Genomic DNA, 15,490 nt, shown 5'->3' on the forward strand with positions numbered 1-15,490 from the left:
TGGCATCAGCAGGTCTTCATTTGGCGTCTGGAGATGTGCCGGGGGCTCAGGGCCCACTCTCGGTGGCCTGGCTAGCAGGTTCTGTTGGGGGAAAGGGTCCAGGACCCTAAGGGAGGCAGAGCCCAACATGTGTCGTCCAGGGATATGAGGACATTTACGCCCACGTCTGCACTCCTGCTCCGTCACAGCCTGGAGCTCCATGCCAGCTCTGTCTGCTTGTTCGGGTTCTTCCAACTCATCAGTGCAGTGCGAACAAAGAACAGCCTGGATCTGTGGCTGACCCAGCAGAAAGGACCCTGTGACTGTGAGGAATAATGCAGTCTGTGGCTTAGAGGTTGGAGAAGGGAGGGACCTTCCAGACCAGCAGGGTTAGACGGTTTGCTGGCACAGGGACCATAGGCTGGAAAGAAGGGAGACCAGGCGAGGTGCAGAAGGGTGTGGGATGGGTTTAGAGTGAGTAGAAGTGGTGAAGGGGAGGATAGGTGCTCAGGAAACAGTGGAGCACACAGTGAACATGGAGGTGATGGGGCCTTCCCCCAGCCTCCCCTCCTTGTGATACCTCATTGGTGCTGCCCAGGGACCAGACAGGGTTCATATGCCCAGATGAAGGCGGCCTCTGCTATCCCCTGCCCTGGTGGGTGCTGCTCTGCCTTGTCTCCAGGCTTCCCTGTCCTGCTCACTTTGTTCTGTGCAATGGAGAGAAGGGGAGGGCCCCAGTGTGGGACCAGCCTACCCTCTCCTGCACCCCTCACCAGAAAGGCTGCCAGGCCCAGCCACTGGAGACTGTGAGGCATGTTCAGAGTCTGCTGTGATCCTGGACAACTTCCTTGCCCTCTCTGGTGTTTGATTTCCTCAGGAATACATAGTGTGTAACTGGGAGCTGCTGGGAGGAGAGGGCTTGCAGCAGCACCCTGAGGGGACCTGCTGGGGCAGTGTAGACACAGCCAGCATGGCAGGAAGCTATGTGCAGAGGGGACAGGACCTGGGTGGCTGGCTCTTGGCTCCAACTGTGGCAGACAGGGAGCAGGCATGGCTCCTTGAGCAGTGGGGCAGTGGGCTGTTTCAGGGCCTGGTGACTTAGGACCCAGTGAGACAGATGGCTGCTGGGCAGCTGTGGGAAAGGTGGAGTGGCCTGGTCTTGTGCATACTAAAATAGCTGCCATGTGCCGAGTGCCCACCAGGCCCTGCTGCCCTTGTCCATGGAATCCTTGTCACACTCAGGCCCCAGAAGCTTCATGAGGTGTGTGCAATGTCGAGCTCATCTTGTAGAAGCGGAGGCTCAGCGTCTCCCTCAGGTGGGCACTTCCTGCCCGCTCCCTGAGTGCTACTGGCTCCTGGGGCTCTGAACCCCAGGCCATGTTGACTGGCCACCTCTCTGGGACTCCTCCGCCCAGTCCAGAATGCACCCCCCTGCCTGTTCTGATCAAATTTCTGCTACATGCCTGGGGAGCACTGGCCCCAAAGCCTGGCTTCCTGTTCTACTTCAGGGCGTAACGACAGCCCCACACCTTCCACAGACATAGCAGTGCAGACTGGCATTTGGGAAACATGAGTTTCCTGGCCCAGTATGTTTGTCCCCATTGATTGAGGACATGGTAAATATTTTACAACCATTCTAGCTTTTAATAGGAAAATAGAAGTCAGAAGTCTAGAATTTGGGTACATTTCAAATATATTTTATTATGTTTCTTTTTGTCTTAGAAAGCACATGAAGCCGGCATGCAACACTACTGGTGACTGACATGTATGCAGCACATAGCACAGTGGTACAGCGGAGGACATTCTCACGGGCTGTGGACAAAGACAAGGGCGCGTGGCTGTCTTAGCTTTCAAAAGAGGGCTGTGTGTTCACCCCAGCAGAATTAAGTGGGGAGTCACATGTCTATTGCTTTTGTGTATGTGTCCCTTTTTGGTGGGGGAGAAGTTGTCCCTTGTCGGTAGAACATGTTTTGGTGGCTGTGTGCTGTGCATGTCTTTGTAAATTTTCTCCTAGGGTTTTCACTAAGTGCTGGAAACTTCACATGCTTTCAGAGCATTCAGAGGGAAGACGAGACCTTCTCACAAACCCCCATGTCAGAGAAAAGCCCCCAGCGGCCCTCCCTCCATTGGCCACCGCGTGATCTTGGAGTTGATACCTAGAGTGAGTCGAAGGTGACCAGGGAGGAAGGAAGCTACCAAGCTTGAGTTCCTCAAAGAAAAGGTGCAGAAAGACCTGCCCCTGCATGCCCAGTGACAGGGCCACTGCAGAGTCACACTGAGGCTGTGACCTTGGTTGTAAGCCCAGGAGAGCCCCCAGCAGCTGTGCCGAGGCACCAGGGCCTTGGAGCGGAAGCTTCCAGAGCCAGGGACAGAGCAGGCCTGCAATGAAATGTCCCAACCAAGCCCACTTTTCCTCCCGGGCGCATATAAAGCTCAAAAGCATGGTGACATATGGTCAGATACAAAAACGCCTTTTTTTTTGTTTTGTTTTAAAGGAAAGGCATGATTTCCCCCCTTTTTGCCTGTGATGAAGTCTGGGGCGCAGGAGAGATGGTCTCACATCTGGAAGCCTTTCGCACGCAGCTATAAAATGTAGAAACTGACCCTTGGTAAAAGTGCCTCGTAACAATATATATTTTGTGTCTTATGCCTGTGAGAAAGGAAGGTGTTTGTTTTGAGTTTTGAAAATCTGCAAAGTCCTTTGCTCAAAGTCTCCCAACCAGTCTGGAGTTTTCCTGTCTGAGATTTTTTTTTCCCTATTCTTCGTAGACCCTGTGAAGAGAAAACATGAGTGTAAGTGGCTCAGGTGCACTCCAGGGCTAGTGGGAGGGATGACTACAGCTCACACATGCCTGGCTATGTCCTTCCTATCAGCTTCTACCTCTGCCATCTTACTTAATTCTCAGAACCCTGTGGCACGAACCCAGTCTGCGTAAGAGGAGACTGAGGCCCAAGTCTCAAGAACTGCCAGTGACACCACCATCATGGCCGGAAGGACGTCTCTGTCCAGCTTGGCAGGCTGCTATTGGACCTGCTGCTGCTTCTCACCTGGACTCAGTCTTTGTGTCAAGACAATAGTGAGGGTACAAAGGACCTCTCCCTTGACTTGGGTTTGTAGCTTAGCCTTTTATCCAAAGGATTCAGAACAAGAGAAGAGAAAGTCCAGTTCTAGAGGCTGCTGCCTGAAGCCTAGAGAGGGCCTAGGTCTGGACAGGAGGCGGCTGTGTCTCACACTCACTTCCTCTGGGCTGCACAGCCTCACCTCTGCCAGTCACCAGTTACTGATCACCAGTACTTTCCCTCACCCCCCAAGCCTTTTTTGCATGTACGCAGTTTTGTTCTCTTTGATTCTGTCTCATTGCTGCCCCCAGATCATGCTTCACACTCAGTCTACCTCTCCACTTTCTTGCTTGATTTCTGGGCAAGGCCATGGAAATCAGACACCCAAAGCACCTGCTTCCTATGACAGCAGGAAGCTCTGGCCTCCGAGGTGCTTGGAGCTCCTGTGTCTCTGGTCCCCGAGGACCTGGACCCAATGTGTATCCCCCTCCTCCCTCCTCTCTCCCTCTCTCTCTGCAAAGGTGGCTTAACACAATTCTCCTATCTCCATTCTGCATTCAGGTAGGCAGCCCATGTGGCTAAAGCAGGACCTGCCCTATGCTTTCTCTTTCCCCTTCCAGGCCCTGTGTCATCAAAGTAGAACGAGGCTAACCCCAGAGCCAGCTCAAGGAGGTTTCTGAGATTTCATTTTCCACCTAAATTTTACAGGGGTACTTCCCCTCCTCTGGCCAGGCCACCTCAGCACACTGCCACCTTGACTTTGTCACAAAATGACGGAAGGCCTGGTACTGGGAGGTTCTCACTGCTTTCACCACTGGGATGTGCAGGAAGAAAAGGGAGCCAGGGTCATATCTGGACCTGTGGGTGCCTTCTCTCCTTCAAAACCACGGTCCAGGGGTAGGGGTGAGGGACGTTGTGGGAGTGGGTGCATGTCTCTCCTGAGCCGGATGGAGGTGCTGTTGGCTTCCTTGCTGAGCTGGCCCTGGGGTTAGCAATGTGCTACTTTTGATGACACAGGGCCTGAAGGGGGACAGCATGTGGACAGAGCAGGTCCTGCTTTTGCCACGTGAGCTGACTGCCCTGAGCAGAAAGAAGGCTTCGCTCCCATCAGATTCATAGAAAAGAATCTCTTGCCCTCATCACTTTCTATTTCAAGCAACTGCAGACGAGGCAGTTTTGGAGGCAGCACTGAAGGCTCAGGTACAGGAGCCAGGCCCAGGTGCCAGCTGTGGGAGAGCAGTGGGAGAGCTGTGGAGTAGTGCAGGGCCAGGGGATGGGAAGGCTGGGGCAGGCGTCCACCCTCTCTGCACCTCCCCCGCTGGAGGCCCGGCCCCCTTCCCTGTGCTCCCAGCACGTCAGCCCCTTGTCACTAGCCTTGGCTTCCCTCTCAGTAGTCACCTGCATGGGTGCACGTCCCTGGCTGTGCTATGCAGGGGAAGGTATAAACAGGCTCTGAGTGTTGAGGCTGGGCCTGCACCAGGACAGCTTTGCCTTCTTGCGGCATGTGGTGGGGATTTGAGGGGGTGGGTAGGCAGTGGCCTCTCTCTCCAAGGGCAGGCCTCAGGCCCAGGGCTTTGGAGCTGAGAAGCTGCCTGATGAGCACAGGGTATGGGCCTCTCCCTTGGGGTAAAGGGGGGATCTGATGTTAAGGAGTCAAACCCAAGGTACCTTCTGGCACCTGCGCAGAAAAAAGGAGTGTGTATCAGGGGTCTGGGCGGCAGAGGGCATGAGGCATCTTAGAGTAGAGAATCTGATATTGGCCTGGAGTCACCCTCATCACCTTGTGGCATCCACAGCTCACCCCAGAAGAAGCCCAGAGGCCTGCCCCAGCAGGTGACCACCCAGACAATGAGCAGCTTAGTGACTTGACTAAGAGCAGGGTTAAGGTTATGATAGAAAAGTTAGAATGAGACAGACTTTAGTCCACAAGAGGAAAACCTGGTGGTGCTCTACCAGTCTAAGAGGAGAGTAATAGCTGCTTGTGAAGGGTGAGGCCCTTGACCCTGGGGTATGTAAATAGTGTCTGGGGACCACCTGTGGCTGTTGTGATGGGGGTTCCCTCATTAGACAGGGCTGGAGGACCTGGACAGGAGTGCCGCTTCCCATGCTGAGAGCCGCAGCAGAGCAGGTGGTAGGAGGGCAGAGGTGGGCGAGGGTTTACCTGCGCTTCTCATTCCAGGCATTGTACCACTTGATGAACCGCTTGGTGCTCTGCAGCTTGGGATGCAAGCAGTGCTCCTGCCCCCGGTACCTGGACACACTCTTGGTGGTGATGCTGAAACAGGGCAGGATGGGTAGAGGGTTGAGAGTCTGAATTATAGCCCACGTCCTTCCAAATCAGATTCCCAAGAGACTGTGGCCTCTTCTCAATGGAGCCCATGCCCTGGCTGACTCTTAGAAGGTTGGTGTCCCCTCAATCTCTGACCTACATTGAGATCTGGTCCTGTGAGTCATGCCTTCACCTTTCCCTCTGAGCCCTGGAGGTCTGGGGGAATCTCTATCCACCCCTGTTCCCAGCTGTGGGTTCTCTCCAGGGCTCAGGCCTCTCTTGGGGTACAAAGGTCAGAAGAAGTTCCCAGCTCCTGTGACCTGGACCAAGGTATATCCAGCAAGGTGTGTGGAGCCTTTGGTGGTGATAACACCTGCTCTGTGATGCCATGGCCTGTGTCTGACCTTCACCCCAGCCCCTGACCTCTGCAGACTGTCCCAGGGCCAGGCACCTGCTGAGCCTGAGAAGAGAGCCTTGTTGGCCCTGAAGCTCATTTTGAGTCTTGAGTGCAAGCTCCAGCTGTCTCACCTTGAGGTAGGAGCATGGCCGGCCTGCCCTGTAGCCTGAAGCACTCAGGCCTCCATGCACTGATGTTTCAAGGCCTAGCCAAGTGATAGAGGAGTGCGGTAGCACTTTGCACAGTGCATGGACCTGGGCTTGAATCCTAGGTTTGGCTATGGGGCCTTGGATGATCCCTGAATCTAGTTTGCCCATCTGTAAAATGGGTACAGTAACAGGACCTACCTCACGGGGCATTTGTAATGGCTGAGGAAAAGAATCTGAACTGAGTGGACACACAATGAACAGATGTTGTTAGTAATTAAGGGGGAATGAGGCAGCTAAGGAGAAAGAGGAGCCTTTGTGTGTGTGAGCCCTGGCCCGAAGGGCAGGCGAGCCTGCTGCCCAGAACCACTGTGCTTCTCCCAGCCTCTGGGGGTGGAGGGTGGTATTCAGAAATGAGTGACCCTGAAGGCAAAGTGCAAAGTGAGATGAGTAGATGCCGCTTCCGGGGGGCTCACAGTAGGGCGAGGGGTGGTGCTGGAGTGGCTTGGGGGACCTGGGGCAGGTGAGTGGGTGGGGAGGGAGGGATCTGCCAGTTCCTGCAAGTTACCACAGGTAGAGTGGCAGGGCTCGTGGGCCAGGCTTGGGATGGGGGCAGGGTTTCCTCGTGCTCAGCCCTCGGTGTGGGGGGAAAGCAAGCTGAATTTTGCCAGTAAAGTGGAAGCAGGGCATTTGTGGACAACCTGCGTTCCTCCTTTCTCTGCACTGTGCATTCCTGGGGTGCCCGCCAGTGCCAATGCTGGGAGACTGGGCCCTGACCTCACTGGACCCCAACAGGAAGTGCCTCTCCTTCCTTGGGGCCAGGATCCTGGTGTGATCTGTCAGCCTCCCTTCCCCAGTGTGCCTAGGACCCCTGCAGGAGTGTAGCAAATGTGTTTTTCTCTGTGTATGCAGCACAGCCTATAACTCCCCTTCTCAGGTTGGGTCAGTGTACAGGCTGGGCGTCCTGAATACAAAAGGCCAGGGCCAGCAGGACAGGAGGCTGAGCCCTCCTGCTACAGTGCTCCATACTGCACTGTGAGACCAGGATTATGAAAGTCAGTTGTCGGGGGTAGACGGGATCCATGACCTCCACAGTTATCAGAAGTTCTGGGTCTTGCGGCCATCTCCTTGGCTGCTCTGGCTGCCAGGGTTTTCAGCAAGAGCTCAGTGGACATATGTATGCCACAAGTGATCCTTTATAGAGTCTGTGCTATGCTGGGTGCAAGGACTTCTCACCAAGCAGACCGCTCTGCCCTCTCCCTGAGTGGAGGTTTCTGGGTGTCTCGGGGTAGTTAGAAGACTTGCTTTTAAGTCTTTGTGGCTAGAGATCTGCTTTGGCAGAGTGCAGGTTCCATGTCTTATCTCCAGGCACTTGGGATGGCAGGAGGGGAGAGGTACCTCCAGCCCCTGCAGCACAGGGTGGGGACTCAGGAGAGAGTGACTGGGTTAGTCACGTGAGGTTCCTCTCACAGTGACATCAGGGTGCCTCATGCACTTTCCTGGCTGTTATCTCCTATCACATTAGGGCAAGTCTGGCCAGGAAGAGTAAGCTTGTTGTTGGCCAAGGGTCCTGTCCTGAGATGTCACTGTCCCATTTCCAGCAGGGTCTCAGCAGCTCTCGGTCTTTGGCACGTTTCGCGGTTCTAAGTGGGTATTAAATAGCCTCTGTCATTTTCATTCCCCAGCCTGAAAGTGCTATGGTGCTTGGAGCTCCTCCTTCAGCTCATTTGACCCCTGGCCATCACCACAAGTGGCTGGGGATAGTTTTCCTGGACTTGGTATATGAGGCCAAGGGCAAGGAATTTGGTTTTTCCAAATTCCACTAACTTTAGCCCAACTGTGCAGTCCCAGACAATGGGAGGTACAAGATGTGTCCTGCCTCAGCAGATGCAATGTGGAGGCTCTGGGGCCCACAGACCAGCCCATGGGTGGCGCCTGCCTGCCTGAGAATAAAGTGTGCCTGTTTCAGGGTGGGGAGAGACGAGGAGCAGTGGTCTGTGGCACATATTTGGAAGCTGCTTTGCCAAGGTCTCCCTTCCTAGCCAAGAGCTCATTGATGGGGAGACAGCAGCGTTGGCTGCAAGTGGTTAATTGAGAAGGGAGAGGAATGAGGAGACTCCGTGTTCTCTCACTCTGCCCCAGTTTTGACGTTGCCCCGCGTCCCCACCAAGCAGGGCTCCTGGTGCGGGGCACATTAACCCCACAGTGTGCAGGACTGCTCGGGCTCAGGGACCTGCAGGGAGTCCAGCCACTGAGGGAGGGGCCTGAGCCTTCTCCAAATGCAAACTCCAGGAGCGGGCATCGGCCAGCCTACTAGATGGTCCCCTGATTGCAAAAAGGCCCTGGAAGGAAAGTCCTGACGAGGGGATGTTTGTGACAACCTCTCTCCAGTGACAGGAGGGCAGCACCCCTCCCAGTTAGAGTGTGAGAGTATTCAGAGTGATTTCCATCTGGGGGTTCTAAGTTGGCACACAGGGGCCCCTGCAGGGTAGGCAGCTGCTAGTGCAGACCCCAAGCCTGACCGTGTGAATCCTGGCAAGGGTGACCTCGCTGTTTCCGGAGCAGGGACAGTGACCCCCTTTCCAGACTGTCGTCCAGATGGTGGTGCCAGCGTCCTAAGGACTCACTGGGCAATTACAAAGGCATCCCTGAGGCCTTGACAATGGCAGAGGAAAACGTTCGCTAACCCGACCCAGCCCCCGCTGTGCCCCTGCCCGGGGTTAAGAGACAGGAGCACGGCGCGAGGACAGAACTCACATAACCATCTTCTCCTCACAATGCGGGTACTTGGGCTTCATCTCCAGCTTCTTCACGTCGCTGTAGCGAATCTTGGGCCCCTTCCTTGAGCACTTGCATTTGGACCCTGCGGGAGAGAGTGCACGCCGGGGCTGCTCAGTTGCGCAGAGGTCTCCTGCTCTTGGGTGGCCCTGGGTGCCCATCCAGACCCCGGGGATCCTGAGATTAGCAGTTGGCATTTGGGATCCCGGGCGGGTTGGTACGGCGACAAGGGGGACCTCCGGCACTCACCATCCACACGCGCCGTGCACAGCGCCAGGAGCAGCAGCAGCAGCGCAGCCGCCAGGAGCCTCATGCTGGCCGGAGGGGTGCAGCGCGGGAGCCGGGACACAGGGAGGGTTCCGGCCAGTCCGCGAGACGGCCCAGGGACTCCGCCTGCCTCGGCTCTCTTGCCTGGAGTGAATGTCCCGGCTCAGCTCCCTCTGGCTGTGGCCGTCAGTGGGTGCCCGGGGCTGTCGTCTGGCCAGTGCGCGCTGCGCTCTGAGCTGGGCTCCACGCGCTCTCCGCGGCTTCCCTCCGCCCTCCCTGGCCTCTTTTAAATCCGCTGCTGCCCTTGCAGAGCGAGCTCATTAATATGCAGAACCACTCGGTGACTCACTGAGATTTCTCAATGTGGTGGGGGGAGGAGACCTTCCCAGCCCGCCCGCCGCCCGCCCCGGCACGGCAGAGCCGAGCACAGATGCAGTTGCAGCTCTCAGCGGCGCACATGCACTCACTTGCACACTCACATCCGCTGCCCTCCCGCTCTCAGTGCGCCCCTCCACGCACTTGTACACTCAGACTACAGCGCTCACCCTTCCAATGCCGCCGCTCTGCCTCTGCCCAGACGTGGCGGCGGAAAGGCTACAAAGGGCGCTGCTTTTCTGACTTGCTGGATTCTCCCTCCAGCCAGGCAAGCGTACCATTCTGAGCCGCTGGCAGACCCAGGCCTGAGACCCAGTTCCCTGATGAAGACTTCAGGTGCTGCGTGTGCCAGCAAGCCTGACCCCTCAGGTGAGAGCAGTCCCTGTTGGGCCAGCGGCTCTGGGGGTCAGAGCACAGGGCAGCTCTGGACAGAGGTTCCTCACGGTTTGTCCTGCTGTGAGCCCTTGCCTTGGTTACTGGAACTGACTCAAAGAGTCTGTGTGTGGGGAGTCTTGGTCACTGCCTAAGGAAGGCACCCTAAGGGGGGGGGGGTCTGTGGCTTCTCTAGGCTGTGTGGGTGGGGACAACCAGGGGTTCCTCAGAGTGACACTATGTTCCAAAGGTAGACGGGGGCTTGCAGGGAACATGACAGCACTAACCATCTGGACACTGTAGGCCTGTGTGGTACACTGTAGGGGGCAAGGAGTAGCCATGGTGGCAGAAATGCCCAAGTGATGTCACCACCCCAAGACTTCGTTCCCTCATCTGTAAAGTATGGGTAGCCACAGTGCCTGTTACAGTTGGTTGTGAGATTAAACACAGTGTCAGGCAGGGTGCCTGCCCTGAGCCAGTGGCCTGGCATTGTGACTCTCTGTATTTTATATATACTGTTTCATTCTTAGAACTTCTTTTCCTGGTTGGCACTTTTGAAAATATATTCATTTTATTTGGAAAGGCTGAGACAAAGATCTTCTGCCTGCTTGGTTCACTTCCCAAATGCCCACAACAGCTGGGACCAGGCCAGACCAGGCCATTCCAAAGCCAGGAGCCAGGATCTCTATCTGGGTCTCACATGGAAAGTGGGGACCCAAGTCCTTGACGCATCATCTCTGCTTCCCAGGGTGCATGTGAGCAGGATGCTGGAATCAGGAACAGAGCTGGGGCTCTAAACCCGGCACTCAGATGTGGATGCCAGAGTCCAAGTGGCGTTTGTTTTTGTTATTGTTGTTGTTGTTTTTTAGATTTTTATTTATGTATTTGACAGGTAGAATTACAGACAGTGAGAGGGAGAGACAGAGAGAAAGGTCCTCCTGCTGGTTCACTCCCCAAATGGCTGCAACGGACGGAGCTGCGCCGATGCGAAGCCAGGAGCCAGGTGTTTCTTCCTGGTCTCCTATGCGGGTGCAGGGGCCCAAGCACTTGGGCCATCCTCCACCACCTTCTCAGGCCACAGCAGAGAGCTGGACTGGAAGAGGAGCAACCAGGACTAGAACCTGGTGCCCATATGGGATGCTGGCACCGCAGGCGGAGGATTAGCCTAGTGCACCATGGCGCTGGCTCCCACCTCAGGCCTGTCAGCTCTCACTTCTCAGTGCAGCCTTCCACGAGAGAGCCCGTGACAGTACTGGAATGGCTGAGGCAGTGGGTGGCTGAGTTTGGCTCCAGTGGCAGAGCTTACCGAGGGCTATGCTGTCATCTGGCACTTCCGGGGGGTATCCAGGGCTATGTTTTCATCTGGCACTTCTAGGGGTGCAGGCGCCCAGAGGGGCTTCTGGGAAGACAAGGGAAGGAGCGGGGGTGGGGGGAAATCTGTGTGGTCTCCTCCCTGCTCAGGAGAGTGTTGTAGCCTCAAGGGATATGGTTTGTTTTTATGGTTATGGTCAGTGTTAGTGTTAGTGTTAGGGTCTAGGGTTAGGCTTAGTGTTAGGGTTCAAGTTTAGGGTTTTGGGATAGGGATAGGGTTAGGGATAGTGTTAAGTGTAATGGTTAGAGTAAGTTAGGGTTAGTGTTCAGGATTAGGAATAGGGTTATGGTTAGGTTTCAGGGTTAGATTTAGGGTTGGGGTTGTGGTGGTGGTAGGGGTAGGGTCCGGGTTAGGGTTAGGGTGGGATTAGGGATTAGTTTTAGGAGTATGGTTAGGGTTAGGTTTGGTGTTATAGTTAGGTTTCAGGGTTAGGTTAGGGTTGGGGGTAGGATAAGAGTTAGGGTTAGAATTAGTGTTAGGGTCATGTTTAGGGGTAGGTTTTAGAGTTGGTGTTAGGATTAGAGGTATGATTATGGTTAGAATTTAGGGTTAAGGTTTAGGGTTAAGTTTAGGATTAGGTTTAGGGTTTAGGGCAAGGGTTAGGGTTAGTCGGGGTTAGAGTTAATGTTAGGTTTAGGGGTGGGGTAGGGTTTAGTGTTTCTTTTAGAGTTAGGGTTAGTGTTTAAGGATAGGGTTATGGTTACAGTTTAGGGATAGGGTTGGTTTTGGGGTGAGGATTAGGTGTAAGTTTTAGGGTTGTGTTTAGGGTTAAGAGTATGCTATGGTTAAAGTTAGGGTTGGGTTTAGGAATAGGTTTAGGGATAAGGTTAGGGTTAGTTGGGGTTAGGGTTAGTGTTAGGTTTAGGGATAGGGTTAGGGTTAGGGTCATGTTAAAGGAATGGTTAGTTTCGGTTAGGGAGCCTGCAGAGCAGTTGTGCCCATCCTGAAAGCAGGACCCAAGCAGGAGCTGAAGATGAATGTGTGGGAGTGACTTTGGCATTCATGTTAGTTTCCTAACATTTAAAGTTTTTCTTAATACAGAAGCAAAATGTTTGTTATGGGAAAAATCAGCAAACACAAGGCTTTCCACCCACTCAGAGAGCTCTATCAAGATGTGAGCAGGGGTAGCTTTCCAAACCCTGTTTGTGTGTGTGTGTGTGTGTGTGTGTGTGTGTTTGCCTTGCATGTGAGTGAAAAATGGGGTGAGGCTGCACGTACTGTCTCATAACCTCCTCGTGTACTTGCCGATGGGTCTTGGTATGGTTCTGTGGGACTAGTTTTGGATCTGCAGGTTCTGTTTTATGGGTATCTCTTGAGTCCAGGTAGTACAAGGGCTGGGAGATGGGTGTGCTGAGTCAGACTGCCTGGGTAGAATCAGAACTGTAGGTACTGAAGGTACATGACTGAACTCCTTTAAGGTATTGATTTACTCATCTGTGAAATGGGGCTCATAAAGGTTCCTATAGCATAGGAAAAATTAAATGGGATGGTATTTATAAACCTTGAATGTGTTCCTTTGCAAAGTGCTGAGTGTTTTGTAAGTGCTAACTTCTGCTGTGATCACGTTTTTGGATATAGAGTGTCCCTCTATCCAGTTGTGCCAATATTAATGCCCTGATTACTTCCTGATGGATGATTTTTAATCATGTGCTCTTGCAAACAAAACAGTGTTGGTTGACAGAAATTCTTGTAGCTCAGTTTTGAAGTAGTCTGTTAAATTGAATCCGGGATCACTGGGCTATGGGATAGGCCTATTTTTAAGGCTTTTCATAAAACTGCCCTCCAAAAAGAATGCATTTTATTTTTTAAAAAATATCTATTTATTTACTTGAGAGGCAGAGTTATACACAGAGAGAGGGAAAGACAGAGACAGAGGTCTTCTATTCACTGGTTCATTCCCCGATTGGCCACAATGGTTGGAGCTGGGATGATCTGAACAGGAGCCAGGAGTTTCTTCCAGGTCTCCCATGTGGGTACAGGGTCCCAAGCACTTGGGCCATCTTCCACTGCTTCCCCAGGCCCTCAGCAGGGAGCTTGATTGTAAGTGGAGCATCTGGGACTTGAAGTGGCACTGATATGGGATGCTGGTGCCATAGGCAGATGCTTAACCTACTATGCCACAGTACCAGTCCCAATACGTTTTATCTTGAAAAAGGGATTTCTTAATTACCAAGTGTGAAATACTGATTTTCATTATCAGAATATTTCTAACATATTTGTTTCAAGAATCTATGAGTTAATTATGTGGAGTCTAAAAGTCCTAGAGCTTGTGAGTCTGGCATTTTAATAGGAAAAAGTCACTGGTCCTAAAACACAGCCCCAAGTTCCACTACTACTTGAGCTGGACCAGAGGTCAGGTGTTCCTCAATCTAACAGGGGTGCTGGTCTTTAGTCTGCAAAATACAGCAGTTGTGTCTGCACAGATGGAGCTGACCACAGTTTGTGTGTGAGCTCCCCTGGAGCCATGGGTACAGGAGAGGATGGAGGGGGGCCTTGGTCTCAGGTGGCTGTGGGAGAGGCTGTGCAACTGGGCAACCATGCAGTTGGCCCCCAACACACCTGCAGGGCACAGACTCTGCTGAGCCTGAGCTGGGTGGCTATGCAGCCACGGTAGGGTGGTCCTGGGGCAGGGAATCCCATGCATTGTGCCACCGTCTGCTTCGAGAAGTCCCCTGTGGTATAGGGAAGGACGGTACATATGCCCTGCCTCTTGAGGTACAGCCCCCCACCCCGTGTTTGTGTGTGTGTGTGTGTGTGTGTACATCCCAACAACCATTGGTGGCTAAGCTGACTTCTACAGATACAGGTGGGGGGGCACAGAGCAGGAAGGGGGCAGAAGCAGGACCTTATTCCTGGAGGGTGCAGAGACTTGGTGATTTATATATTCTGTTCACATTTACTGAGAACCCACTGTGTTAGGGTCTGCAGAAAGAGCTGGGGACCTGAGGTGACAGAGGCAGGTGTGTGTCTGTCCCTAAGTAGCTCAGTCTCTAGTGGGTTATGCAGTAGCCACAGGGGTTGATGGGAGGTCCCACAGAGGCAATGTGATAGAGGCAAGCTGGTGCCTGCGACTCGTCAGATGGCTTACTGGAGGAAGCGACCTGGTGTTGGGCTTGAAGGATGAGCAGTTGGCCGATTAGGGCCCTTCGTCATCCTTGCTGCTCACACAGGATCTTCGGGGAGCAGTCCCTGCCCCAGGTCCTTCTCTGACCCAGGATCTCATGTGGCTATACCTGGTCTTGGCCCTCAGACATCCCAATGGCTGTATCCCAGGGTCCTTGCCCTGGCCTCACCCTTTGCAGGCTGTGGTCAGGCAGCTGTCTGTCCTGTTGCCCCTGCTCCAGTGTTCGCTTTCCAGACCTAGCTGTGCTAACACCCTTCTGCAGCCACTCCATGTCTCGCTCAATTTCCCTGTGCCCACTGTGCCTGCAGCAGCCTCACGACACCCTGTGTTCCTGTTTACCTGGGGGTATACTGTAAGAGTCTCTGCTCTGCTGGTTCTCTCAAGATTGGCTCTGTGTCTTCTCACTGGTGCTTGGCTCAGAGCAGGACTCATTCCTGGCTAAGTGGAGGTGATTACCAGGAGAGTGGTTTTCAGGAAGCCCCCAGGTATGTGGATGGACACCACACTCTCAGTCTCCTGAGCGGATGTGGCTTGCTGGGCAAGGCTGTTTCCTGTCCTGGAGCTGGGAGACAGACACATCAGTGTCTCTTCTCTTACACCTCCCACTCACTTCTTTCCTTTGCTGGTCCCCATTCGGCACAGTCCTTCACACTGCCTGCCTGCCCAGAACCTTGTCCCAGGTACTGAAGGGCTAGGGTCTCCAGAACAACTCCTGCATTTGTTGTTTTTTTTTTTTTCCCCAATAGCATAGAAGATGTGTTACAATTTTGTTTTTATTTTTTAAAAAGATTTATTTAAAAGACGAGCAACAGAGATCTTCCATCCACAGTTTCACTCCCCAAACTGCCACAACAGCCTGGTCTGGGCCAGGTTGAAGCCAAGAGTCAGAAACTATCCTGATCTCTCATGTGGGTGGGAGGGCCCAAGCACTTGTGCCGTCTTCCACTGCCTTGCCAGTTGGAATAGCAAGGAACTAGATCGGAAGCGGAGCATCACAGACTTGATCTGGCACTCCAATATGGGATGCTGGTGTGGCAAGCAGCAGCTTAACCCGCTGCACCATGTAGCCCCGGGTTTTGTTGTTGACACTGGGATTGTTCAGGGATGCTGAGTTTCTCAGCCCGGAGGAAACCTCAGGGACAGCTGGGTGGGACTGAATTAGGCTTACGGCAGCCCGGGGGCAGCAGAGTCCCTGCCACCCAAATGGGAGTGGAGGATGCTCTGAGACTTCCCCCACACAGGGGACAGAGCATCAGGTCCCATTTGTTCCGCCCTTTCTTCACTCAGCAACACCCCTGCAGATGACATCTTTGCATCGTGAAGCAAAATTAATTCCAGAGAAAGCCCTCCA

The 15,490-nt window shown here is 53.7% G+C and overlaps 1 protein-coding gene and 1 long non-coding RNA gene across 3 annotated transcripts in view; one reads left to right on the forward strand and one right to left on the reverse strand.

Annotated features, from left to right (window-relative positions):
• The window catches only part of LOC127490504 (uncharacterized), a 102,396-nt gene that overhangs the window by 10,834 nt on the left and 76,072 nt on the right, over positions 1-15,490 (forward strand). The gene's annotated exons all lie outside the window — the stretch shown is intronic.
• CXCL14 (C-X-C motif chemokine ligand 14) lies at positions 1,655-9,158 on the reverse strand. The gene is made up of 4 exons (XM_070076119.2): positions 8,879-9,158; positions 8,609-8,714; positions 5,201-5,314; positions 1,655-2,751 (listed from the first exon to the last, which is right to left on the reverse strand). Exons 1-4 carry the CDS (start codon positions 8,940-8,942, stop codon positions 2,736-2,738), a joined length of 300 nt encoding a protein of 99 aa, XP_069932220.1. The 5' UTR covers positions 8,943-9,158; the 3' UTR covers positions 1,655-2,735.

This window comes from Oryctolagus cuniculus, chromosome 6 (genome assembly GCF_051225735.1).
Source record: "Oryctolagus cuniculus isolate XC-2025 breed Fujian yellow rabbit chromosome 6, ASM5122573v1, whole genome shotgun sequence".
NCBI classification, from domain to species: Eukaryota; Metazoa; Chordata; class Mammalia; order Lagomorpha; family Leporidae; genus Oryctolagus; species Oryctolagus cuniculus.